This window comes from Myotis brandtii, unplaced genomic scaffold (genome assembly GCF_000412655.1).
Source record: "Myotis brandtii unplaced genomic scaffold, ASM41265v1 scaffold83, whole genome shotgun sequence".
Classification (NCBI taxonomy): Eukaryota; Metazoa; Chordata; class Mammalia; order Chiroptera; family Vespertilionidae; genus Myotis; species Myotis brandtii.
The window spans coordinates 507,541-535,467 of record NW_005371371.1 but is presented as its reverse complement, the minus strand read 5'-3'; the positions used below and the strand labels follow the sequence as shown (position 1 = coordinate 535,467).

General features: G+C 45.7%; 1 protein-coding gene across 2 annotated transcripts in view; it reads left to right on the top strand.

Moving 5' to 3' along the window:
• The window catches only part of MCF2L (MCF.2 cell line derived transforming sequence-like), a 178,419-nt gene that overhangs the window by 7,248 nt on the left and 143,244 nt on the right, over positions 1-27,927 (top strand). The window contains exons 2-3 of one of the 2 annotated variants that reach the window (XM_014531939.1): positions 2,112-2,278; positions 5,772-5,825. In XM_014531939.1, coding sequence (XP_014387425.1) covers positions 2,116-2,278; positions 5,772-5,825 — 217 coding nt within the window. In that variant the 5' untranslated portion in view covers positions 2,112-2,115. The remainder of the gene's footprint in view (positions 1-2,111; positions 2,279-5,771; positions 5,826-27,927) is intronic. The other variant, XM_014531941.1, reaches the window with a different exon arrangement.

The following is a 27,927-nucleotide window of genomic DNA, read 5'->3' as shown; positions in this document are numbered from 1 at the left end:
AAAAAAGTCGCTATTAAGAAAAAAATTGTAAATGGAAGAGTATAAGAGAGGGTTTCACGTGCCAGCAAAAGTTACTGGCGTGCCATGTTTGGCATGCGTGCCAGGGGTTGCCCACACCTGCTCTATCCACTGAGCCAAACCAGCTAGGGCCTTTTCCTCTTTTTTAATGTCAAACCTAGATTTAAGCAATGGGAAGTCTTTGGCTGCGCTTGACAGTCTGTGCCCTTCCTGGAGCACCAGGTATGGTCTGATCTTCTCTGAAAGATGAAGCAAGGACCAAGGACAAGTGACAAATGCTGAGGCACGAGGTCCTGCCAGAGGAGAGTGGGTGTGGCATGTGGCTCATCTTCTCGGTGAAGGTTTCTGGTGGTGGTGGTGTGCAAAGACGTTTAAGGATCAAGGTTATAAGGATCTGGAAGACATTCCTGGACAAGAGACACGAAGGATGCATATGGGTAACAAACAAGTTATTGACCACCAGCAGCATTAATAAAAACAAAGGGGTGGGCGGATCTTACAGGACAGGCAGTGAAGCCCAAGGGAACTGTGTTTTGGCAGGAAGAGGAGGGGGTGGGAGAAACGTGATATCTTCTTGTTAGGGACAGGTGTGGAATTGGTGACACCCCAAAGGGTTTGGGATCTGAACTGTGTGTCCCCACCTCCCCCCGGTCTTGTGGTGGCTCCTTCCTCTCTGGAACGATCACTGAGACTCTGCCGCAGTTGTCACGTAGGCGGCATATTGGAACCCCTCCCCCCCAAGGCCGGCCGGCATTGGGGGAGCTTATGAAGCTTCCTATGTGTCCAGAGGGTGGCCAGACCTGCGAGCCTCGCTGAGCACGAGCGGCCATCCTGTGGCCGGGGACCTGGGGGAACCTTGTTGGACGGAGTGACCAGGGCCTGTCTGGGACAGCAGGGCGCCCTCCATGGACTGATGCAGAACAGTGGCCATTGGCAGGCCCCAGTCTCTAATCTCCCAGCATTCTCCTGGAAGGGGCAGGAAGGGTTTCCCTGGGGGGTCCTTGAGGCAGGGACTAAAGTAAACCGGAAATGGATAAAGCAGAATGTAAAGCAGTAAAATGAAAGGTGAGATTGTGGAGCCACAAGTCAAATTTATTCAAGTCCAATTATTTATGCCTTTATTCTTAAAGAAGGGACCCTGCCAGTATGAAGCCAACAGGAGGAAATAGTAATGAACCATAAATATTCTAAAACACTACGTCTGAAGAAGTGTAGTTAGTAATTACCTAATAAAGGTGAATTGTTTGCCCAGCAAAGGATTTCAGGTGGCTTCTGTTTGAGATACAGTTACTAGTTGTCTCTTTAAATTCAAGATTGCTTCTAAAACAACCTGATTTATGTTTCTCTGCCAAATTTTCACTGGAGGAATAAGATTTTACTGTTTGTTCTGGAACGCTGAGGGCATTCTTTACTTAGAGGATTTAAAATGTTCTTAAGTAACCTGAATAAGCCGTCGGCATGGTTTTGAAAGTTCGCCAGTTTAGTGAAATAGACTGTGACATTGAAACCAGGAGAACCAGGGGTTTTTATATCCTTGAAACTAGAGCCTAAATGTCAAGGGGAAAAAAAAATCTAGGTTTTGCTTTCTCTTAAACAGCAGAAGTAAATTTTTGTTTATGTAACCCTTTATTTCACTTCAATATTATAAAAGAAGCTTGCTTGGTAAACTGAACATTGATAGATATTCATTGGAGAAGAATGAATTTAATTTTTTAGAAATATGTTTTACTGACTTTAGAGAGAGAAGAAGGGAAAGTAAGGGAAAGAGAGAGAGAGAGAGAGAGAGAGAGAGAGAGAAGAGAGAGAGAGAAAAAAACATCAATATGAGAGAGAAACATTGATGGGCTGCCTCCTGCACACCCCCTACTGGGAAATGAACCGGTGACTTATTGGTGCATGGGTCAGCACTCAACCACTGAGCCAGACTGGCCAGGGCAAGAATGAATTTAATTTTAAACATACTATATCCATTTCAGAATAAACTTTGCTAAAGGCTGTATCTAGTTATTTGGGCTTTGTTCAAAGAAATACCTCGGATGTGTATTGGCAGCGTGACCTCGTTTTCCTTTTAAAATTTGTTTTCCACCCTACAGACCGATGTTTGACTGTTGGAGATTTATCCTGTGCAAGAAATCGGGAAGCAAGGATTGTTCTTCCCCGCGAGGATCCAATGAGGCCCAAACGGAAGAAAGTGACCATCAGATTGATGTATCTGACGTCATCAGGCTTGTTCAAGATCAACTAGAGGGGACAGCTACAGGTAGAAGCTGGTTTTAAACTTTATTTTGATCTGGAAGCTCTTGCTACTAATCGGACCCAAAAGCCTTGTTCTTAGCTATTCTGGTCTTTGTCGGAGGCGGATGGGTTTTAGATCTGGGAGAACAGTTGACACACGGCTTCACTGGTCATATGCTGGGGGCGGGCAAACCGAGTTCAGGCAGCTGCTAGCTGACACACCTAGGTGAGGACATCTTAAGATGTTTGTTCATTTGCCTTTCTGGTGCTTATTTCAATTAACATTTTTAAATGAGGTTGGCTCCAGTGAGAGATCATGAGAAACGTCTATGTAGGTTTTAAACGAAACACTGTGCCCGGAAGGGAACTATTCCCAGCCTTTGCTTCACTTTTCAAAAACACAAGAGCTTTTGTTTAAATGTGTTGTGCTGTCGTATTGAGGGGGTGCGGAAGCTTTTGCCAGTCACCAAATCAGTGACCCCGCCCTAACGACAGAATGAGTAGCACACACCGTGGGGAGAGGACCACACTCCTCAAAGCTCAGTCTGACCCCTTCATCCTCGCCTGGGGATGCTTTTCTCCTTGTTTCTGGCTAATCTGAGGGTTCGCATGCATTTCTTAATGGAAGGAAGTGATGGCTCCCCGTTTTTTAGTGTTGCCTGCATTTAATTATGTGTTGCCATTTCCCCGCAAACTAACTCCACAAGTACCATTTTCACTAGACAAGGCAACACTGTCACTGACTACCGAAGGGGAAGGCGTGAATCCGAGCCAACAGATAGAGGCTCATCTGGGCACTTTATTTATTTTTTATTTTTTTAAATATATTTTATTGATTTTTTACGGAGAGGAAGGGAGAGGGATAGAGAGTTAGAAACATCGATGAGAGAGAAATATCGATCAGCTGCCTCCTGCACACCCCCTACTGGGGATGTGCCCGCAACCAAGGTACATGCCCTTGACCAGAATCGAACCCGGGACCCTTCAGTCCTTAGGCCGGCGCTCTATCCACTGAGCCAAACCAGTCAGGGCTCATCTGGGCACTTAAAAAAAAATACATTTTTATTGATTTCAGAGAGGAAGGGAGAGGGAGAGAGAGATAGAAACATCAAGGATGAGAGAGAATCATTGATCGGCTGCCTCCAGCACGCCCCCCTACTGGGGATGGAGCCCACAACCCGAGCATGAGCCCTGATCAGTAATTGAACCATGACCTCCTGGTTCATAGGTCATCGCTCAACCACTGAGTCACTCTGATAACACTTCCTAGTGTTCTAAATCCGGAGCTTTCTCGGCCTGGCCCTAGGCTGGCATTCGCCATAATCAGCCCGCACTGTTGGACTTGTTGGGCACAGCTAAGACTGTGCTGCGGTCCCCTGGCCACCCTCTCAGGGCTGTGTCCAGGGTTTCCATCCTGTTACAGGTGTTCATGGCTAAGGGTCACAGCTGGATGTCTGGCATTCTCATGTGTGCTCCTGTGGGGGAACTTGTAAATGTCCCCGGACCCAGTGGTTCTGAGCTACAATTCTGCTGACGGACTCTTGCACTTGTAAACATGGTTGGCTATTTGAACTTGGCTGGCTGGGAGGTTGAATTCCAGTGTGGTCGCCCCCCCGCCCCCCCCGCCCCCCCAGCATCTGTGTTTAGTTTTGCAGGTTTAAAACTTGATTTTTGATTTTTGTCACTTCCCTGGTCAGTGATGGTTTGCAAACGAGAGGCTGAAACCTAAAACTTTGTTTGTCTTCCTGTGATGGGAGCGCCTCATCTTTCCAACAAGTTTTCTTACTTACTGCCCAGGTGCAGTTCCGGTTCTCTGATATGTACCCACGTGAGGAATAAAGTGGGTAGTGAGATGGTCACTTCTTGGGAGAGCGAAGGGAGGAGAGGGCCGCTGGGAAGATGCTGCCCCAGGCCTGCGGCTTCTGCTCTGGGAAAAGGACTTAGAAAGGAGGCACGCTTCCTCCTCGGCGAGAGGACGACTTAGAGCAGTGGTTCTCAGCCTTGGCTGCCCAGAAATCAGGATTTTAAAAAGATTCCCAGGTGATTCTAATGTGCAGCCAAGGTTGAGAACCACTGACTTGGAGGGTCCAGATCCCATTTACCATTAGCTTTTATGGCTGGAAGGTGACTAGCCTTTCAGTGCTCAGCATGGCTGCACATTAACTGCCCGTAACCACTCAGACCCCGGCAGTGGTCGGCTTCCCAGGCCCCAGTGACCCTGCCGTGTCTTGTTTTGAGGGCTGGGATGGGGTTGACCTGTGCGGACATGGAGACCCTCTATCACCAACCTGACTGCCTGAATCGTTTCCTAGTGTAACTGAGTCTCCCTAGCTGAGCAGCACGAGGTGCCTGTGTGGTGATGAGCAACACGACTCAGAGCGGAACGCCAGGTTCAAATTCCAGTGTGTCCCGAGGATGCTGCCCAGAAATCAGGATTTTAAAAAGATTCCCAGGTGATTCTAATGTGCAGCCAAGGTTGAGAACCACTGACTTGGAGGGTCCAGATCCCATTTACCATTAGCTTTTATGGCTGGAAGGTGACTAGCCTTTCAGTGCTCAGCATGGCTGCACATTAACTGCCCGTAACCACTCAGACCCCGGCAGTGGTCGGCTTCCCAGGCCCCAGTGACCCTGCCGTGTCTTGTTTTGAGGGCTGGGATGGGGTTGACCTGTGCGGACATGGAGACCCTCTATCACCAACCTGACTGCCTGAATCGTTTCCTAGTGTAACTGAGTCTCCCTAGCTGAGCAGCACGAGGTGCCTGTGTGGTGATGAGCAACACGACTCAGAGCGGAACGCCAGGTTCAAATTCCAGTGTGTCCCTTTGTCGCTCTCCAGCCCCACGAGCGTGCGCGAGGGGTGGAACCTCCTCTCCGTCATGTGGCCAATGGCGGCACCATGCCAGTGGGGGCTGTAAGGTCCTGTGAGAGCAAGGTGTGCCCGACAGTGATGCTCAGAGCTGTGTCCAAGAACGTGTCTCTGCTCTGAGTAACGTCGCCGTCCTGTGATTTCTTCTCTCTCCCCTAACCTGCAGAACCCTTATAGAGCTACGCACACGTGCTCGTATGCACACATGGGCTTATGTGCACGCGCATGGGCACGTATACACGGTACCTTTTAGCAAGGGGAGCTTTAAAGCCTGACTGGCTCTCCAGATTTCTAGCTCTCCGGATTCCACACGGTGCTTTCATACGTAGACACCAGATCTGTGTGAGCAACCACTGCCGTTCTTGCCTTAGCAGGAGCGAACGTTGGCATCTGTTCCCATCTCCTCTGTCTCACACACGCCCGCATCGCCCATTGAACAGGGTAGGTGACCCCATGTCCGTGGTACCCGCAGTCCCGTGCAGCAGGGTTTTGGCTTGCCTTCCTGTTCCTCCAGGAGATGTCTCACCAAACCAGTTACCAGTCAGGCAAGGAAGCGATTGTCTGGGAACGTTTTGTTCATCGTAAGACTTGAGCGTGGGAGATCCAGAAGATGTGCTTATAATGATGAGCAGTTTCCTTGCCCCAGCAGAGGTGAAGGGCAGAACCAGTGCCAGTGGCTGTGACGGCCTGTCAGGTGGCACAGGTGAGCGCTCCTGTTTTTAGAATGCCATTGTCGTGCTTGTTCACTCTTTTAAAAGGTTTGTGGGGCCCTAACCGGTTTGGCTCAGTGGATAGAGTGTCGGCCTGCGGACTGAAGGATCCCAGGTTCGATTCCAGTCAAGGGCATGTACCTTGGTTGCGGGCACATCCCCAGTGGGAGGTGTGCAGGAGGCAGCTGATCGATGTTTCTCTCTCATCAATGTTTCTAATTCTCTATCCTTCTCCCTTCCTCTCTGTAAAAAAAACCACCAATAAAAATATATATATAATTTTTAAAAAAAAGGTTTGTGGGTTCTAATTGGTTAATGATGCCAACCTTCTCCCCCCCGCCAACAATTTCTTGAGTGTCTTAAACAAGTACTGGCACAGTTGTGTGTGTGTGTGTGTGGGGGGGGGGGAACACAATTAAAATGCAGTCCCTGACTTGGACTTAAAGTAAATAAAAACCATTTGAAATATTAGGCTGAATCATGAGGTTGCCACTGTGCAAATCAAAAACCTTTGAATATTGGTAACTTCATGTGGCTAAACAAAAGGCCTTCATGCATTTGTGATGAGAGATTGTACGGAATTCTGGGAGGGGCCGGGAAGTGTGGGCATGTCCACCTGGAGAAAGCTGGGGGGTCGGAAAGAGCTGCAGGAAGAGGGGGACTTGAAAACGATGAGGCGACAGCGGTCACGTTATGGGAGAGCCTCACAGAGGGGTTTACGGAAGCAGCTTGGGCTGAAAACGCATTTTGGGAAAGGCAAAAATGACCACAGGAAACGGATGCTTGGAAGGAAATTGGCTCTCTGATGATCTCCAGTGTTTCTGGCACGGACTGTAATCACCGCTTAATGAAGACTGAATGAATCGCAGTGGTTGTGGCCTTTTCAGGGGGTCGAGTTGTGCACAGTATAACAGACGCTGCGGTTTCCTCGTTCCTTGTCTTCCAAAGCTCATGTCATTTTCCCGAGAGAGTCATTGTTTTTTCCTTGTATGCGATCTGATACTGCAAAGCTGTCCTGGGAAGTGCCCACTAAGAGGCTGGGCTTGGTTGGTCTTATCTTTGTGGTTTTATGAGTCCCAAGTGGGACATTCTCCAAAGACGAATATGTTGTTTGTGGAAATGGAGCTTTCAGTGTTGCTATAAATAATTAACTTCTTTTTAACCTTCCCTGATCCCTTGGTCTTCTTCACTTGGACTTTTATATTATTCAGGAAGCTAGCAGGAGTTCTGATTCTTTAGAATACACTAGAGGCCCAGCGCGTGAAATTGCACGAGACCCAGACCCGCCGCGCCTCAAGCCCTGTCCCACCGCCGAGAGCCGCTTGCGGGCTGGGGGGAGGGACCGAGAGCTGCTCCATGCACCTCCTGGTGACTGGTTGTTTGGTCGTTACAGCGTTATGGCCACTGGCCTTTTATAATACAGATGATCACTGCACTGCATTTACAAATTACTGCAGTGTTACTAGTTGATGCTAGAAGCATGAATACTTCTAATAGGTCTTAAAGGGCCAGGATGAGGTGTGGTTGGGGCCAGAGGGAGGGCACAGGGGCTGCGACCCTCCAGGTCATAGGTAAGAAGGGCTTGGAGTGGATCAATCCCCCAACAGCCTCTGCATGGCCTTTGGAGATTCCAGGGAGTCCTCTGGTCTCCAAGATCTCCGAGATGGACTCTTCTAAGTGGAATGGACTTGGCGCTTTTCATCGTTGATTTGAATGGGAGCCATGTATTACCTAGAACTGGGAATAACGACTCTGAGCTGGTGGAGAAATGTTCTTCACATGAACTGAAGGTGCCTGGAAAGCAGCTCAGCTACGAGAGCTCCAAATCTCCTCATTCCCCATCCCTGGCAGCCGCACCACTTCTGCGGGACGCCCAGGAGGGGCAGTGGTATTGTGAGTGTTTTATCAGAAAGTTAGTGGGTTTTCTATCTAACTGTGTGCTTTATAATATGTGCTGTATGATAAGGTCATCACGGCGCCAAAGTCTCCTCCAGAGAAAGTGCATTTGTCAGTATGAATCAGTGGAGAACATGCTGCGTCAACAAGACACCAAACTATATGCGCCTCCACCTTCTCCCAGCTGTGCCGAGTGGGTCACCTGGGGAGATGGTCTTTGCTTTGTTTGAACCATTCTCATTGCATAGAAATCCTTCCTCTCCCTCTTGCCTTGTTCACTTCCTGGTTAAAACCCCACCCATTTACTCAAGATCCACAAAAATATCACCTGTTCCTGAAGCAGCCCCCCTGTGATTGCTGTTCACAGTCTCTGCCCTGGGGTTGTGCCTGGGCTCCAGCAGAATTCTTACTGTTTTCCTCTCTGGCAACCTGGGTTCCTGCGTCTCTAGAGTCACTGAGGAGTGTGAGTACTGGGAGTATCTCCTTCCCTGGGGTCTACAGCGGAGGGCTGTGCCCAACGTGGGCTAGAGCGGACTGAAGCCTTGATCCCCTCGGCCTCCTGTGGAGGTCTGAGACAGCCCTGACCACTCACCCCTGTGTCCTGTACAGATGTTTCATCTTTCATGTGCACATCATGGAAATACTTGGGAGCCACTGCACTAGCACGTAGGATGGGCAGTGGATGGATTGGCCAAACTGAGCGGCAAGTGGTGCTAGATTGTTGGAAGTCATTCTGTTAGAGAAGGAGATGCATTCTACTGAAGGATCTGAGGGAAATGGAGAAAAGGAAGAGATTTTACTACCTGAACATTAAAACTGTATGTTAGAGCCTGGCTGGTGTGGCTAAGTGGTTGAGTGTTGGCCCATGAACCAGGAGGTGACAATCAATTCCTGGTCAGGGCACATGCCCAGGTTGCAGGCTCAATCCCCAGTAGGGGGTATGTAGAAGGCAGCCAATTGATGTTTCTCTCTCATCTCTGCTTCTATCTTTCTATACCTTTCTCTTTCTCTTTCTAAAATCAATAAAAATATATATTTTAAAAAACAAACAAAAAAACTCAATGAAGAAGATTAACCACAAGTGAAAAACTAGAAAAAAAAATGGCCACATGACAAAAGATATGGCCTTCATATATGCAAATCTCTTACACAGCAGAATCAGCAGGATGAATGCCTTAGCAGAAAGCTCACTATGAGGCCTGCAGAGATGACACATCACCATAAAGACAGGAAAACACTGCACTATAAATAAATAGAAATGAGAAATGCAAATTTAACAAGGAGCGCTCCTTTTCTCCATTTTTATGGACAAAAAGTTAAAACCCACTGCTGATAAGAATGTCAATCCTTGTAGCTATACCAGAAAACAAGTTGATGGTATGGATAAAAACTTCAAATATTTGTTTTCAATCAGCAATTTCCACTTGTAGAAATTTAAACTAAGGAATTAATTTTTAAAACTGTTATAAAGGTTCATGAACAAAGATGTTTATCATGGTCATTATTTATGATGATGAATTTTTAGGGAAAAGCAAAATCACGGTATTAGGGGTTTGGTGAAATTATTTAGCTGTTAGAATGATCATTCTCCCATGTCTTATGTTCTAAGAAGTGAATCAGCCAATTATAAAACCATGCACTATGATAGCAATTTTGTAAATACAAGGTATGAATCATTTTGAGAAAAGATATAAAATATGCACCAAGCCTTAGCTGGTTTGGCTCAGTGGATAGAGCATTGGCCTGTGGACCGAGGGTCCCGGGTTGGATTCCGGTCAAGGGCAAATGCCTGGGTTGTGGGCTCAATCCCTAGTAGGGAGCATGTAGGAGGCAGCCGATCAATGATTCTCTCTCATCATTGATGTTTCTATCTCTCTCCCTCTCCCTTACTCTCTGAAATCAATAAAAAATATTTTTTAAAAATTTAAATATGCACCAAAATGTACACATTTATTATTACACATTTATATAATTTGTTTTCCTCTGTTTTTCTGCTTTGGGAACCTTATTATCTCTCTGAGAGTACATGTTTCCGGACGCAGGATATGAGATTGTACCCTATAGGCATGAGAACTGGTCTCCCATCCTGTGCTGACCAATGTTCTGCACCCCCCTCACCCCACCCCCGCAGGCTGCTCATACAGGTGCCGATTCTCAGGCGCTGTCCCCATCCTCACTGTCTCACTGGGACTGCACCCAACCGTGCTCATAACAAAGGCGGGAGCTCACCCAGCAATTCTGAAGGAAAAATGTCTCTGGAGAATATTCCTGGACTTCTATTGGTGGCCCTTGGGGAAGGGGCTAGATATGAATAAAGGAATAAAGGCAGCCCCAATGCTTCTTCCCAATCACAAGGGGAAGGGCAGGCCTGGGGGAGCAGCTGGGCCTCCTGGGCAAAAGAGATCTTGTGTCTGCTGCTTCTTAGTTGCCTTCAGCTCAAAACCATCTGTACACCAAAATGGCATATGTTGGGGTGGTGTGTTCTGCTACCCTTCAACAGTCATTTATACCACATCACCAAGAGTCGTGTGGCCGCCCTAACCGGTTTGGCTCACTGGATAGAGCGTCGGCCTGGGGACTGAAGGGTCCCAGGTTCAATTCTGGTCAAGGGCATGTACCTTGGTTGTGGGTACATCCCCAGTAGGAGGTGTGCAGGAGGCAGCTGATCGATGTTTCTAACTCTCTATTCCTCCCCTTTCCTCTCTGTAAAAAATAAATAAAACATATTTAAAAAAAAAAAAAAAGAGTCGTGTGGCCATGGAGGTAGTCACGCCACACAGCTGGTGACCCACCTTGTAATTCAGCGGCTGAGATGAGCGTGTCCTTTGCTGTGGAGTGTCTACACTGTGCTGTTGTACCCCAGAGCAGCACGTGCATGCGTCTTTGTCCCTGTATCTCTTATAAATTGGTCGTTCATGAGAACCTGAACCAGCTCCTGGATCTTTGTTTATTTTTAAGATGATGTCATGGTGGCACCCTTCCAACCGAGAAGTATGTGACTGTTTGCTTGTCTGTCTTTTGGGGATGTTGGCAGCCATTGGCCTATTACATAGGTCTATTAATTCTCAAGAGTTGCAGATGTTCTCATTCAATCATTCCTTTTTCATTTATTTAAGTTCTAGGAGAGTCAGTATAAATGCTTGATTCTTTTGTTGTTATTTAACAGTTTCTGGAATACTGTGTTTGTTCCTTAGCAACTTCCTAGGAATTGGTTAGAGTTTTAAAAAAATATTTTGGCCCTGGACAGAGTGGCGCAGTTGGTTGGGCATCATCCTGGTGTCATTCTGTGCACCAGGACGTTGCCAGTTCCTCTCTCTCTCTCTCTCTCTCTCTCTCTCTCTTCCTCTCTCTCAAAAATCAGTAAATTTATTATTTAAAAAATATATATCAGCCCTAACCGGTTTGGCTCAGTGGATAGAGCGTCGGCCTGCGGACTGAAGGGTCCCAGGTTCGATTCCGGTCAAGGGCATGTGCCTTGGTTGTGGGCACACCCCCAGTGGGGGGCATGCAGGAGGCAGCTGATCGATATTTCTCTCTCATCGATGTTTCTAACTCTCTATTCCTCTCCCTTCCTCTCTGTAAAAAATCAATAAAATAAAAATAAAAAAATATAAAAATATATATATCATTTTGAACTCAATGATTTTAATATTTTATATTTTTAAAATCCATCACAGCTATTTTTATTGGTCAAATTGTCCTTTTTTGGGGCCTTAGAAACCTCATCATGGCAGGCTTTTGACTCCACTCAATGTGGTTCAGGAGACCTGGACCATCTCCTAACTCTGAGAAGTACACTTGAAACTAATATAATACTTATGCCAACTGTACTTTAATTAAAAAGAATAGTATACAAGCTAGGCATCCGGAATACCCATGGCCACTGGGTTGGTCATTGCTTCTATGCCTTTTCAGTGGACAGGCCTGGGATATCTTATACGTTTTAACTTAAAATATATCTATGAGAAAAAAAAATATATCTATGAGTTCATACTACAGAATACTATTCAGCAATAAAAACTAACAGGCTGTTCATTCATGCAACAACCCAGATGGGTCTCGGAAACATTGTGAGTGAAAGAAGTCACGCACAAGAGTCGCTACCACATGACTTCATGTACAGGATGCTCTAGAGAAGGGAAAGCTAATCTTATAGTGACAGGAAGCAGGTTAGGGTTTTGAGGGTCAAAGGCAGGTATGGGGATTGATGCAGAGGTGATGAGGGGAATTTTTGAGTGATGCATGTATTCTATTTCTGGAGTGACAGTGGGTGCACAAGTGTATACATTTGTCAAAACTCATCAATTGCACACTTAGGTGCAAGTTACACTTCACAGATGGTCTAGAAAAGAGAAACATCTATATGAATTAGTTCTGATACTTGCAATTCAATTTTAGGACCACTTAGATCTTGGATCTGTATCTTCCTGTTCCCATGCCCCAAATCCCTTTTTCCAATGACAGCAATATAATGGCTTATGTGCCGTTTCCTACATACACATCCAATAGTATCAGAACAGCAGTCCTCACAGTCACGGTAACATTTTTCCTGAGGAAGTTGGAATTTAGATTGTTGGCCTGTAGGAACTTGAGGGATTTAGTCAGATTACTGGGTTTTGAAATCCTCTCTGTGTGGCTATGCCACCAACCCGATGAATAAGTTCCTTTGTTGTATTTTTAATTTTTCAAGGATTGCTTAAATTTCCACTTTGTTTTGTAATTATATAGGATAATTGCATATTTCCAAAGCCAAGCCAGGTTCGGAGATGTCTAAGGTCTGTCCCTGGGTCTTCCTTCTTGTTTTAACCTTCCTCCATAAGTCATCTATTTTTCCTTTTTAGTTTTTGACGTATATCCTTCTATTGTGTATGTTTTTTTAAATATAAGCATGTATATTTATAGCTCTCATTTTTGTATACATGGCTGATACTGTACATGTTTTCATTCACCACACTTTCTTTTAACTGGGTAGCTTTTGTCTAGCAGGGTTGTCTGTCAGAGATATCAGGCCTCTGGGTCTCTAACATGTTAAGCCCCATGTCAGTCACCGGTGACTGACACTATACTTGCCCTCCGGAAGACAAAACAGGCTGGGCGCTTACCGTGCCAACTGCAGGAATGGAATTGCGCAGTGGCCACAGCCACTATCACCTGAGGGCCCGCTTACCTAAAGGCACTGCCAACAATGACCGCCCCAGGTCTATCTGCAAGCCCAGTGTCTTTCTCCTTACAGATCCCCACCTCCTCAGCCCAGTGAGAGACTAGGCCAAAGGTGAGCACACTCACCTGGAGTTTCCCGGGATCCTGTCTTGCTGGGTTAGCAGCACACTTTGCCTCTGGAAGTTGAGGCCTTCCCTAGGGCCCTGGAGAGTCCGGAAAAGCTGGTCCTGGAGTCTGTCCCACCGGAGCTCTTAAAGGGCCTGTGGAGAGGTGGCTGTGGATCCCATGGGGAGAGGCGGCCTCCCTGCTATGGGGCCCTTAATGCTATAATTGTTGGTGACCCTAGGAGAAGGGGTGTGTGTGTGTGTGTGTGTGTGTGTGTGTATCTGTGTTTGTGTGTCTGTGAGTGAGTGCATATGTGCATGTAAAACCCAAAACAGAGCATTATGGCTCAACTCACCTGGCAAAGCAAAAAACTTCTGAGAGATTCTCAGAGGTTTACAGCTTCTCAATTGCAGAGATCACCTGAGATTACCTTAACACTGACCTTTCTGGAATGTGGCTGGCTCCTTTGTTCCAGGGGACAAACGTAATCTTTGTTCATTCAAGTGAAAATGGTTTCATAAGGCACTTTTGGAATCCTGGGTTTGGGAAGATGGGCTGCTAGCAACAGTGCATTGCAGTGTATTGTAATTTTGTATTCAGTTTCATACACTGTGTAGGACTTTTATAACATTATTTTTGTTTCTTTTTGTGTGTGTTTTTTTAAATTTATCTTTATTGTTGAAAATATTACACATGTCCCCCCCCTATTGACCCCTTCCACCCTGCTCCTGCTCCCATCCCCTCTCCAGGCCTTCCCTGAACTATTGTCTGTCCATGGGCTATGTCTATGAGTTCATTGATTAATCTCCCCGCTCAACCCTCCCCTTCCTCTGAAATAGGTCAGTCTGTTGCATGCTTCAGGTCTCTGGATCTTTTTTGTTCATCAGTTTATTTTGTTCATTAGGTTACACATGTGAGTGAGTTCATGTGATACTTGTCTTTCTCTGACTGGCTTATTTCACTTAGCATATACTCTCCAGGTCCCAGATCTCCTCTTTTCTGAATTCTGCACATTATTTCTCAATTGCTCTACATATAGAACATTGGATTCTATTGTTTTCTGGCTGCTGAGAGAGACCTTCAAGACTCCCCATTTAGTAGTTATATCAAGTCCAAACCTCAGTTTTATATTGATACTGAATCTTTCAAGATTGCTTCTATTCTCCCTGGGAGCCGACTGGGTTCTCTTCCCCTCCCCCCCCACCCCCCTCCTAGTTCCTTGCCCCTACTTCCACTTTCCTCTTTTCTGTGTTTTGCTTTGTAATAAATAGTAAACATCTTTATGGTTCAAAGTGAAAATACTAATGGTCCCTGACTTACAATGGTTTGACTGATGGTATTTCAACTTTACGATGGTGTGATGCGATACACGCTCAGTAGAAACTGTTCTTTGAATTTTGATCTTTTCCTGGGCTAGCAATGTGCATGATTTTCTCTTGTGATGCTGGGCAGTGAGCCTCAGCTCCCATTCAGCCCAATGATCACGAGGGGAACAACCAATACTCTAGTGTGCTGTGTTGCCAGCGTGTTTGGATATTGTGTTTCTGTGTCCCACCATGTCCACAGAAAGCCCATATGCTTGTGCCTCCTGCTTCTGGTGAGAAGGAGAGGAAGGCAATTACTCTTGAAATGAAACTCAAGATAATGGCTCAGATGTGGGCTGATTTGTAAGCATGTTTAAGGTAGGCGAGGCTAAGCTATGCTGTTTGGTAGGTCAGGTGTGTTAAATGTGCTCTCAACTTACGGTATTTTCAGCTCATGATGGGTTCCTGAGGCTGTGACCCCCCGTGAATGAGGAGCGTCTGTCATATGAGAGGTGCGCCTGGAGAATTCTCGCTCTGATCCCGTCACCACGTGCCCATTCTTCACCCCGTAGGCAGTCACTGCCTCAGGATCCCACGTACCTCCCTGGTCTTTACACAAATACAAAGAGACACTGGTATAATCTTGGCTTCCTCCTGTTTTATGCAAGAAGTAGCATACTGCAAATACTGTCCTATATCTTTTACCCCCATTTAATATATCTTGAAGATAATTCCCTATCAGTAAAGAGAGAATGTCTTTAGTCTTTATTTAGTCACACAATAACCCTCTGTATGGTTATACCAGTGGTTGGCAAACTGCGGCTCGCGAGCCACATGCGGCTCTTTGGCCCCTTGAGGGTGGCTCTTCCACAAAATACTACGTGCGGGCGCACACGTACAGTGCGATTGAAACTTTGTGGCCCATGCACAGAAGTCGGTATTTTGTGGAAGAGCCACACTCAAGGGGCCAAAGAGCCACATGTGTCTCGCGAGCCGCAGTTTGCCAACCACTGGGTTATACCATAGCTCAGCAGCCATTGCTGGATGCTTGGTTCTTTTCAATTTTTTGTTATTGCATACAGTGCTGCAGTTAATGACCTTTGTGTATGTATGTATGTATGCATGTATGTATATATTTCATGCATATGCTGGATTCCAGATTCTCAGAGGCTGTCAGGGGCAAATGCTTTTTGACAGTTTTGCTCAAAGTTACTATTTTGTTCCATGGTTTCCATTTTTCACCCACAAGGAGCCATGAATGACTCTCTGTAGAGAGTCCCCAGTGGGAGCCAATTTCTACTTTTCGTGTTTGTCAGTCTGAGAATTGAAAACAGCTATCCCAGCTGGAGCTTACTGCATTTGTCATTCAGGCGAGATTGAGCATCTTCTCATGTGTTTAAGTTATTTAAATTTCTTGTTTGCTTTTTTAAAATTAGGCTGCTAATCATTTAATGTTTTTAATTTACAATGGAGCTCCTTATAAATTAAGGGAGATTAGCCCTTGAGATATGTGTTGAAAGTACTTTTTCTTAGATTATCATTTTCTTGACTTCCCTTTTTGCCATTTAAAAAATGTAGTTGACTTCCATTAGATTTTGAGTCATAGTTTTAAAAGGCGTCCTTATTCAAGGCTTATAAAGGAATCACCCATTTTTTTCTAGTACTTTTATTTATACTTAAACCTTTGACCCATTTGGATGTATTTTGTCGTATAGCGTCAAGTATGGATCCAACTTTGTTTTCTGGTCTGGTGGTCCTAATGCCATTTTTAAAAATCCCTATCTTGTCCTAGCTGGTTTCGCTCAGTGGATAGAGCATTGGCCTTCGGACTGAAGGGTCCTGGGTTCAATTCTGGTCAAGGGCACGTGCCCGGGTTGCGGGCTGTATCCCCCCGGGTTGCAGGCTGTATCCCCAGTAGGGGGCTTGCAGGAGGCAGCCAATCAATGATTCTCTCTCATCATTGATGTTTCTATCTTTCTCTACCTTTCCCTTCCTCTCTGAAATCAATAAAAATATATTAAAAATTAAAAATAAATAAATAAAAATCCCTATCTTTATTTCACAGATTGGAGATACCACCATGAAAATATGTTAAATTTCCATATGCATATGAGTCAATTTCTGGAGTTTCTGTTCTGTATCATTGGTCTATTTGGCTTTCATTCTCTGGTACCACACTAATTATTGAAGCTTTATGGCATGTTTTAATTCTGATCAGGTTAACTTGACTTTATTGCTCTTTGGTAGAGTTTTCCTGGCCATTCATGCTAACTTTTTATTTTTATATGAACCACAGTTCATACCATCTAATTACATAATTGCACAAGCAAATCTGCAAATAATTATCATTTTATTTCTTCCGTGTGTTTTTTATGCTCCTGATTTCTTTCCCTTGTCTAACTGCATTGTCCAGTATCTCCAGGACAATATTAAATAGTAGCAGAGAGACTTTCCAAAATAGCAACAGATTAAGTGGAAGCTACACTGACACTCGCCCAGGACCAAAATGGAATTACAACTAAAATATAGAAAAACCATCCTGAGTAATCAACTAAAGACTAGCTGGAAAGAACACTTATAACCGAGGACATAAATTGGAGACCATATAGAGACTAGTAGGAAGTGAGAGGGCTGGCTGGGCTCCCACAGACAGCAGCTGGAGTTCTGGAGGGATATTTCAGCTGTGGGGCATTCCCACTGACAGCTCTGGAGTCTAAACACCAAGTTGGGCTCCCCAGCCCAGTGCGCCAGAATTGAGAAAGGTGCCCACATATCATGGTTGTGGAAAGCAGTGGGGTTACTGTCTGCCAGGGAGAGATGGCTGGAAATGCAGGCACTTTCTTAAAGGTCAAACACACAAAATTTTGTGTGCAGCCACTCACCTTGGGCTCTGGCAGAGGGAAGGCAGAGTGGGCTAGAGCTGTGTGAGGAGAATCCAGGATTGGGGGCTCTGGGGTGAGAGCTGCTTGGTTTCCTGTGCTGAGTCATTCCCCCATACTGCAGAGGACATATTTCTCAGGTAGACCTCTACCATCCAGGCAGCTTTCATGGCGGGGGATGGGGGGGGGGAGCAATTGCCCCACCCTGTTGGAAAACCTCTCACCCCACCCTGTGGAGGTTATGCCTTGCTGTGGTCTGCAGCCTGAGGCTCATTAAGAGACTGAAAATAACAATCAGCCTACAGGTAGAGGCAAATCCCTGGATGCTTTAAGTCTTTACCGGATCTGCTTTTGGACCTGGGGCTAGGAAAAGCAGACCTTGATGTACATCTTGGTCCTTTCCAAAGGCACTCAGCAGAGAGAGCCACAAGCTGTGGATTGCTGAGAGCTCCAAACAGGGTACTCAGTGCCAGTCACAAACAGCACCTGACCACCAGAGTTCCTCCAAAAAGACAGGGAGTCATAGCAGACCTATCTAATCCATAGAAACAAACCCTAACAGGCAGCCAAAATGGGGAGACAAAAAATAAACCCCAAGTGAAAAAACAAGAGAATTCTCCAGAAGAACTAAATGAAATGGAGATAAAAAAATTTATCAGTTATAGAGTTCAGAGTAATGATTACAAGGATGCTGAACAGCATGAGAAAAGACATAGAAACTATGAAAAATGACCAATTGGAAATGAAGAAAGACATAGCCTAATAAAGAACACATTGGAAGAAATAAACAGATTTGGAAAAGCTGAGGATTAGATAAGTGAATTAGAAGAAGGGGTAGAAAAAAATCACTCAATCAGAAAACCAAAAAGAGAAAACAATTAAAAAACAGGACAATTTAAGGGAATTATAGGACAACATGAAACATAACAATATTTGCATCATAGGAGTACCAGAAGGTGAAGGAAGTGAGAAAAAGAATAGGGAACCTGTTTGAAGAAATAATGGCAGAAAACTGCTCTCACCTGGTGAAGGGAAAAGTCACACAAGTTCAGGAGGAACAGATATTCCCAAGCAAGAAGAACCCAAAGAGGCCCATGTCCAGACACATCATAATTAAAATGCCAAAAATTAAAGACAAAGAGAAAATCTTAAAGGCAGCAAGAGAAAAGCAATTTGTTACCTACAAAGGAGTCCCCATAAGGCTGTCAGCTGATTTTTCATCAGAAACTCTACAGGCCAGAAGAATATACATTCTTCTCAAGTGCACATGGGTCATTCCCAAAAATAGACCACATGTTAGGACATAAAACAAGTCTCTACAAGTTCAAGAAGATTGAAATCCTATCAAGCATCTTCTCAGATCACAATGGAATGAAATTAGAAATCAACTACAGTAAAATCATTCAAAAACATTCAAACACATGTAGGCTAAATAGCATGTTATTAAATAACTAGAGGCCCGGTGCACGAATTCGTGCACCAGTGGGGTACCTCGACCTGGCCTGCGGGATTGGGCTGAAACTGGCTCTTCTACATCCCCCGAGGGGTCCCAGATTGCGAGAGGGCACAGGCCAGGCTGAGGGACCCCACCAGTGCACAATCGGGTCGGGGAGGGATTTAGGAGGTTGTCCAGCTGGGGAGGGACCGTGGGAGGGCTCCAGGGTGTGTCCAGAACATCTCGTTCAGTTCCGATTGGCTGGACCCCAGCAGCAAGCTAACCTACTGGTCGGAGCTTCTGCCCCCTGGAGGTCAGTGCACATCATAGGAGCAGTTGAGCGGCCTTAGCATATCATTAGCATATTACACTTTTATTGGTTGAACTGCCTACTGGATGACCAGACACTTAGCATATTAGGCTTTTATTATATAGGATGAATGGGTTACCAATGAGATCAAGAAAAAAATCAAAAATTTTCTGGAAACAAATGAAAATGAGCATGCAACAACCTAAAATCTATGGGACATAGCAAAAGCAGTCCTGAGAGGGAAGTTCATAGCACTCTAGGCCTACCTTAAAAAAATTTTGATCAACTATCTAACCCTACAACTTAAAGAACTAGAAAGAGAACAATAAGAAAATCCCAGAGTAAGTAGAAGGAAGGAAATAATAAAGATTAGTTGCGGGCACATCCCCAGTAGGAGGGGTGCAGGAGGCAGCTGATCGATGTTTCTCTCTCATCGATGTTTCTAACTCTCTATCTCTCTCCCTTCCTCTCTGTAAAAAATCAATAAAAATATATTTAAAAAAAAAATTTTGATCAACTATCTAACCCTACAACTTAAAGAACTAGAAAGAGAACAATAAGAAAATCCCAGAGTAAGTAGAAGAAAGGAAATAATAAAGATTAAAGCAGAGATAAATGACAGAGAGACTAAAAAACAAAAACAAAAGATCAATGAAACCAAGATAAACACGATTGATGAACCTCTAGCCGGACTCATCAAGAAACAAAGAGGACCCAAATAAATAAAATCAGAAATGAAGGTGGCGAAGTAACAACCAACACCACAGAAACATAAAGGATTGTAAGAAAATACTGTGAGCAACTATATGCCAACAAGCTGGACAATGTTGATGAAATGGACAAATTCCTAGAAAAATATAATCTCCCATTTTTGAGGAGGATTGCAGGTATTTTGTAGACTGCACTTCTACTGGGATTTGTCTGATGATTTTCTCATGGCTATAATGGAGTCATGAGTTTTGGGGAGGAAGAACAGAGGTAAAGCGCCCCTCTCACCACATCATATCAGGGGAGCATGCTGTCACCATAACTCATCACTGTGGACGTTGACCTTGATCACTGAGCTGAGGTCATGTTTGTTTGGTTCCTCTACTATACGGTGACTCCCCTCATCCCCTTTCCAACTTGTATTGTTTGGAACCATGTTGCTAAGTGCAGCCCACACATAAGGACTGGAAATATCTGGGGCTATTTATTGAAGAATTTTTACATTGGTACTTCTAAGTAGGATTGCCTGGGTTTTTCTTCTGTTCAGTGTTTGTCAGATTTTGGTATCAGTGCTTTGTTCTCTTCATTAAAAGAACTTGAAATTTGTCCTCTTTCTATACTGTGAGTGTCATATGTGTTGGAATGATCCATTCTATGAAGCTTTGGTAGAACCCCCCTTGGACACCAGCTGGGTCTAGTGCTTTTGGAAAGAGTAGCTCTTTGGAAACTTTCTTTCTTCCATGGAATTTGGTCTGTTTGATAAGTTATATAGCCCCTGAAAAGTATCCATTTTACCCAGGTTTTCAAACAAGTGCATAGTTATACAAAGAAATTTCATATAATTTTAAAACTTTTCTTCTTTCAAGACTATTTTCCTCTTTCATTTCTTATTTTTCTTTCTCTCTTTTCTTCTTGACTAGTTAGCAAATAGATCTCTTGTTTTTGTTTCCAGCCACTGATTTCTAACTTTAATTCTACTGGTTTTCCAACTTCTAATTCACTTGTTTCTGCTTTGTCTCTATTTATTGGACTTTACTTCTTTAAAAGTGTGTTGATCTCATGCTTGATTCATTTATTTTTCATTTACTCTTTGGGGAAATAATGGAATGAATCTGTTGATCTTACACTTTTTCCCTCCTCACCCCCATTAGGTCCTCTCTCCCCTTCTCACCCAGTGTTCCGTCCACTGTCAGGCATCACACTCCTGCATACTCCTCAGCTGGTGCATCCTCTTGCTTCATTGCGGCAGCGTGGCAAAACCAGGGCCCTTGTTGACTCCAGCTCTGCCTAGACCTTGCTTGTACTTGGGTAAGGGAAGACGGACGTTATATATGTTAACCAGGTCTCAATAAAGCTCTGCAAAATATACTACCATACAGACTGTTTTGCTTTTAAATTCCTGACCATGATCCTCAGTGGGTCCTCAACATATTGGACAATCTTGCTCTATCTCCACAGGCTGTCCAGCTCCCCAATAGAAGCTCACCCTTTCTTTCTGCTTGGCCCCAATGCCTTTCTCCATCCTTACTCTTTCCTATGGAAACCTGATTCTTACTCTACAGGAAGAATTGAATCCACCAGAAGAGCGCCTTCTGCCTGTATCTCCACGTGTCCACCAACCCCTTGACTCTCCACCACATGCTTGCCTACCTGCCTGTTACACTACAAGGACGTTTCCTCACGTTAGTCCCGCCTCCTGGACCCCAGTACCCCCCTCTCCACTCTAGGACTTCACTCCAGCCCCCTTTATCTTCTCTCCATCATAGATTCCTTATTCTCCACTGGATTCATGTCAGTTCAAAGATGTGATTATTTCTCCCATTCTAGAGTCTCCTCTCCATCTCTGCCTGCACTCAATCCCATAGCCTTGTGGTTTTTGGTGCATCTACATCAGTGACCCCAAACTCTATGCCTTTAGCCCAGACTTCTCCCCTGAACCACATCTAACTGCCTCCTCAACACCTCCACCTGATTGAGTCATAGATGGTTCTACACCGCTTCATCCACAGCCTTCTCTGCCTTAGTTCACTGCAAATCCTTCTGTTCCATAAGCCATAAACCTTATCACCTGGACTGTGCTTTCTCTCACCCTTACTTCTACTCTGCCAGGAAGTCCTGTTGGGGCACCTTCAGAATAGATGCAGAAGCCAAATCCTTCATACTGCATCTATGTTTGTTTCCCCCCCACCCCCACCCCCACTTCTATCTCTCAAAGAGCAAGGAGATGAGTTTTTTCTAAGACGGTAGGTCAAGCCCTTTCTCTGCACAAAACCCCCAGTGGCTCCATCTCACTCAGGACAAAAGCCAAAAGCCAAAAGCCAACGTCCTTGTGGTGGTTTGCCAGGACCTTGACAACTCAGCCCCTCTGTCACCTTCTGTGGCTTTCTTCCTGGATCCCCTGCCTCAGCGCCCAATGGCAGTTCCCTCTCAGGCACGGCCCTCTTCTTCCCTTCTTCCGTGAGGGAGCAAATGCTGGGACCTCCAAGATCTGCCATGGGTCCCCTCACCTTCTTCCTGGTCCAGCTTTGCAGCTTCCCTCTCGCAGACGTCAAAGTACTTTCATGCGATTTGCAGTTTGTAGGTTTTGTTTTCACATGTGGTTCTTCCTTCTCTGTTTTGCTCTGGGGCATCTCCATGCCAGCTGTGAGGACTCAGCTGCTTCCTCGGCCTCCGGTGATGTGAGAGGCGGTTCAGATCTCGGCATGGGCCTCCGCATGGACTCAGTGCCTCCTGCCGGATTCTGTTACTCTCTCAGTGTTCTAGAGACAATTACACTCATTCAAATTCATCTAAAAGACATGAAATTGTACAAAATAACTTTTAGTCTTTAGGCATTTTCTGAAGCATATATTCTCAAAAGTGACTATCTGGTAAGAGTTGGCAATTTTTATATTAAAATGACATTTTCATACCAAAAACATTAGGAACCACTGTTTTGTGCTGTAACAAACAAATAAAAAACACCAAAAAACTTTGAAATACTTTTTAAAAATAGAAAGCATATAACCTAGGCAAACTTTGAATATGGCATTCAAATGTGTGTTTGTTTTTCCCATAAGTCTGTACTTGTAGACTCATTTTAGCTATTTGAAAATTTGATCTCAATACTGAGATAGACAACTTTTCCAGTTACACTCTTGGTAACGGTACTCATGTGTTCATTCATTTTATCGGCACCATCTGTAACTCAGAAATGCAATTTTTTATTTATTAAGTTAAGTAGACCATGAAATGTATTTGAGATGCAATATTACATTTCTCCATGCTTCGAAGGACCCAACAACCCGCATGACTTCTCTGTATAATTTCTCCTTCAAATATCAAGGCTTGGCTGAATTATGCATGTTGAATCTTTTTCTTTCCTTCTCTTCTTAAAGAGACACACCAAGTACTTTTATGGCTTGACATGAAATGCCCTCGTTTCCAGTGTCTGAAGTTACTGTGCTAAGGTTTCCCACCTTATGCAGTTTGGACTTTCGCTTTTTCCTGAAGCTAGACACAGGAAGATAATCACAACACCTGCAAAGTTAGGTATTTAAGGAAAAGGGGTCTGCATATAAGCCCATGGTACCTCCCCGACCTGCATAGGGAAGCACACACAGATTTGTGTGTTGGGAAGTAGAAGAGGGAACGGAGTCTTTAGAATCCAGTTCTGTGTTTATCTAACAAAAATATAATGTCTTCTTTCAAACTGCAGAAGAAAACTTTCCCCTGGCAAGTAGCTGTGAAAAGTGACGTGTGCGTGTTGCTGCCGGCACGCACGTGTGTGGTCAGTGACCCGACACTCATGGGCACTTAGGTGTCTCTTGGGCTGAGCAGTATTCCTGGGGTGTGGCTAAATAAAATGACTAGAACTCCAATCTGGTTGAAGAATGGGGCCAGGGGCCTGCAGACAGAGAATGTCAGGAACAGGCTGGGGTTTGATGTATGTCCCATGAGTACAGACAGTTGTTAACCATGGAGTCACCTCCTGTGGGGGTGGGTGCCTCGGCCCCCAGAGGCTCCGTTGGGCTTTAGAGTGTGGACAGAATTCAGTAGGTGGAGAAGAAGAGACCCATCCAATCTGAGGGACACAGTACCGTGTGGTGACCCTCTGCTCAGACAACTACAAAAATTGGCAGAAATGGGACTGGATTGCCGTATAAGTAGGCAGGTATTCACCTCAGAGCAGATGTAGGGAGATGGGAAGGGAAGGGAACAGAGATGACACAGAGGGAGAGCCTGAGGTGCTGCCCCAAGGGGGTAAATAAATAAAACGCGGAACTGGATCTGCACAAGCCTCTGATCTAACGGACAATTTATAGGAGGTACTGGGGACAGAGGGACACAGGAAGCACCATAAACACTACTAAAGGCACAGCATTGGCAAACTCCAGACTGTGGGAAGGTTTACGTGACTAACGACCTGGTTCCTTCAACAACAACAAAATTGCAAAGAAAAAAGAATTGGAAGGGGAACCTGTAAGTCAAGAGAGACCTGGGAGAAAGAGCAGCCAACCACAGCATATGGACTGGGCTGTGTGAGGGTCCCCACGTGAACAAGCAAACCAACCAACCGGGTTTAGCAAACAGAGAAAAGGCAATGGGACGCTGGCTGGACATTTAATCCTGGAGAACTGTTAACTGTATCATGGCCATGGCGTTATTGAGTGTATTATGTTCATATTTTATAAAAAGTCACTGCCGTTTAGAGCTATGCACCGGATGATTTACATGGGAAAATAAAACAGTGGCTGGGTTTTGCCTTAGGTGATTTGTGGGGGCAGCAGTTGGGTGGGGGGGTTACATAGGAAGCAAGGCTGGCCGGGCACAGATATGAATGTGCCGTCATTACACTGTTCTCACTGTTTTTGTATAAGTTTGACATTTCTATTATTTAATAGAAAATCTTTCTAGAATGTGACTTGCAAGGTAGAGATCTCCCTCCTCTCTCTACGGTCCTGTTTCCTACGTGCTGGGGCGGCTGTGGGTCTTCACAACCAGGATTAATTCAGTGTGTGAATGTGGCTCATTACATCCTTGAAGGGAGTCGTGGAGGTTGTTTCTGTCCAGCCTTGCCAGAAGTTCATGTGGCTAAAGCACGCGACCTGAATGTAAGGGAACGATTTCCGGACCTTTCAGAGAAACACGGTGCTTTTCCCCCCTCACAAAAATCATGACGACCATCTGCTCCTAGTGCTTTGTTTATAGGAGTGCCGGCAGTTTTAGGGTCTTGTCATCGCTAGAGCAGGCAGCATGAAACTGTTCAGTTTGCCCATTGTACGGGCGTGGGTAGGACTCAGAGCCACAGTGCCATGGGCGTGGCCTTGGCACTGGGAAAGGGCCATGTGCTAAAATAGAGTCTCTTAGCAGCTTCATGACTCTGACCCATAGTGGAAATGGACATGTGTGTGTCACCCTCCCTCAGGAGGGCTTCTGTGTCCAGTGGCTTTTCTGGGCACCCAAAGGGCGAGGGAGCTCCCTCCCTCCTGGCTTTCTGCTAAGTGAGGTGGCTGTCTGAGGTTGGCACCTGCAGACACAGAGCCGGGAGCCTCTAACCAGCCTTTGCTGGGACTGACGCTCAGAATATTAGTGCCAGGAAGGACCCGGCCCCCGTCCTCCTGCCCAGCTTCCTGCACTGCAGCTGCAAACCCAAAGGCAGGTCGTAGGGCTTCAGTCTGTCTTTCCTCTGAGATGTGTGTCCACAGTGCGTCCCACCAGGAGAGTGGGTAGAGTGGAGTCTTTCTTCGTTTTTAAATATATTTGTTGATTTTTGGAGAGAGAGAAAGGGGGAGGAAGAGAGAGAGACACATCGATGTGAGAGTAAAACATTGATTGGCTGCCTCCTGCATGCCCTCTCCCCTCCCCCACCAGAAATCCAGCCCACAACTCGGGCCTGTGCCCTGACCGAGAATCGAACCGGCAACCTTTCAGTGCATGGACGACACCCAACCAACCGAGCCACAGGGGCCAGGGCTGGAGTGGAGTCTTTCCATAGCCACTTTTCTTGCCTCCAAATGGAGTCCTGTCGGTTAATTTTGCTTTCCCATTATGGCAGCTGGGTCTCTGTGTAGGCTGGGTGCTTATTCTGGAGTCGTGGTGGCCCTTCACAGAAACCCGTGTGAAGGACCCACCCTCGCCCCACCGCAGCAACACCGCTCTTTATCCTGCAGGGAGCTGAACTTGAACCGTGTTGTCGGATGCGGTCAGCAGTCTGATCTTGTCGGAGCCCTGCCGTTTGGAGGCCAGGAAACTGGAGAAAGCAATTTATCTTTCACCGGGGATGTGAGCCTGCCATTTCCGCCTTCTCTTAAACGCATTAGCAAAGTCACTCTGGAAAAAACAGCGGAGAGTTGATTTGAAACTCATTTCCAGGTTAACTCTTCAAGTTCCCCGATGGAGTCTGGGAAGTGGGCAGAGTTTCTCTTGGCCTTACGGCTGACACGCCACGATGTCAGGATGGGCAGTAGACAAGCACCGGGCCTGCTGGGATCCCCACCGGGGCGTGCCGAGCACCTGCCCGGCTCCTCCGCGCTTCAGCCTCTCACCTGGGCAAAGGGAGACGGGGAACCGCCTCGGGGCCGGGGCGTGAGGAGGAGAAGGGGCCCGGCACGGTCACGGCCCGGTCCTCTAGTCAGTAGCCGATGGTGTGTTGGTTTTCCTCCTTTTGTGTGGATGACCCTTTCTCAGGTGACCCCGCTTTATCACATTTGTTATTCCCACTGGACATTGAAACGTGTTGAGGCAGAACAACAGGGCCTCGTTCACTGGGCATGAATGGAAATGGTGGGAATACAAATGGTGTGGCCACTTTAGAAGACGATTGGGCAGTTTCTTATAAAACGAAACATGCTTTTACCATACAGTGTAGGGATCACTCTCCTTGGTGTTTACACAGAAGCCTGCACTTGGGTGTTTATGGAAGCTTTATTAATCACCCTTGTTGGAAGCAACCAAGATGCCCTTAAGCGGGTGAGTGGGTAAATAAACCGGTACACCAGACAGTGCTTTTATTCAGTGCTAAAAAGAAATGAGCTCCGAGGATTACAGGGCGGTGAAACCATTCTGTCTATGTCGTAATGGTAGATGCATAACAAGGCGTATTTGTCAAAACCCACAGCACAAAGAGTGATGCTCAATGTGTGCACGATTAGGCGGTCAGGGGATCCCAGGAGGGAAGACTGTGACAAGAGACGCTAACTCAGTGTGGATGTGACACGACCTCAGTGACGGGTGGGGAACAGTGCTCACTGGAGCCCCTTTGGAAATGAGTGGCGTCTGAAGGCCAAAGGCAGCGGGAACCACGCCAGCTCTGTGTTCTAGTTGGTGGTTGTTTCCCGCTGGGTAGAGGCCAACCGTTGAATTAACGAAGTGGATGGCAAAAAGTGGGAGGCGCCCATGGACAGGTGCCTGACTGTTACTACTCAGCTAGGCAAAAAATATTTACTTGTTTTAAATATGGCGTTTAAAGGCACAACGTTTATTTTTAACTGGAAAAGAAAAGGGCAGAGCCACAGCTGTGCCCTTGCAATGGCACTTAACCCGGTGCCTGTGAAACATGCCGGCCCCCGATCCCTGTGTGCTGGGACAGAGGGAAGAGGTGAGGGAGACATAACTGCAACTTCCTGCTCATATTAACCCCCCTTTCCTTCTAGCAGAACCTGGATTTTTTTTTCTGTTAGTGAGGATGACACACCTGTTAGCACTGCTCAGTCTCCCCACTCACCTTTCCAGGTGGCCGTGTGACAGCTCTATAGGCAGAATTTCATGTAGACCAGTGGTTCTCAACCTTGGCTGCACAGTAGAATCACTTGGGAATCTTTTTAAAATCCTGATTTCTTGGCCCCATCCTCCGGAAATTCTGTTTCTTTGTTACTAATGTTGTGGCCCCACCCCATAACAAAGAAACAGAATTTCCGGAGGATGAGGCCCAGAAATCAGGATTTTAAAAAGATTCCCAGGTGATTCTAATGTGCAGCCAAGGTTGAGAACCACTGATGTAGATGGTCCCATGGGAAGAGGCTTTGGGGCTTCCCCCCCTGCGTGGATTAAGATGTGATCGTGGGAAGGGCAGCAGCTATCTTGTGTCTCTGAGGGCCAAAGCAATAGGCCGAGATGGCTGAGTGAGAAGGAAGCTGGACAGAGGCGAGTCCTGAGAGGAGGCTGAGCTGCTACGCCAGCTCTGGGCTGCCTACTGAGTCCTTGTTGGATTATAGAAACAAGGCTGCCGTGGCTCCAGGTTTCTTTTTCTTTTCTTTTTTTTTTAATTTTTATTTTCTTGTTTAAAGTATTACAAATAGTAGTACATATGTCTCCTTT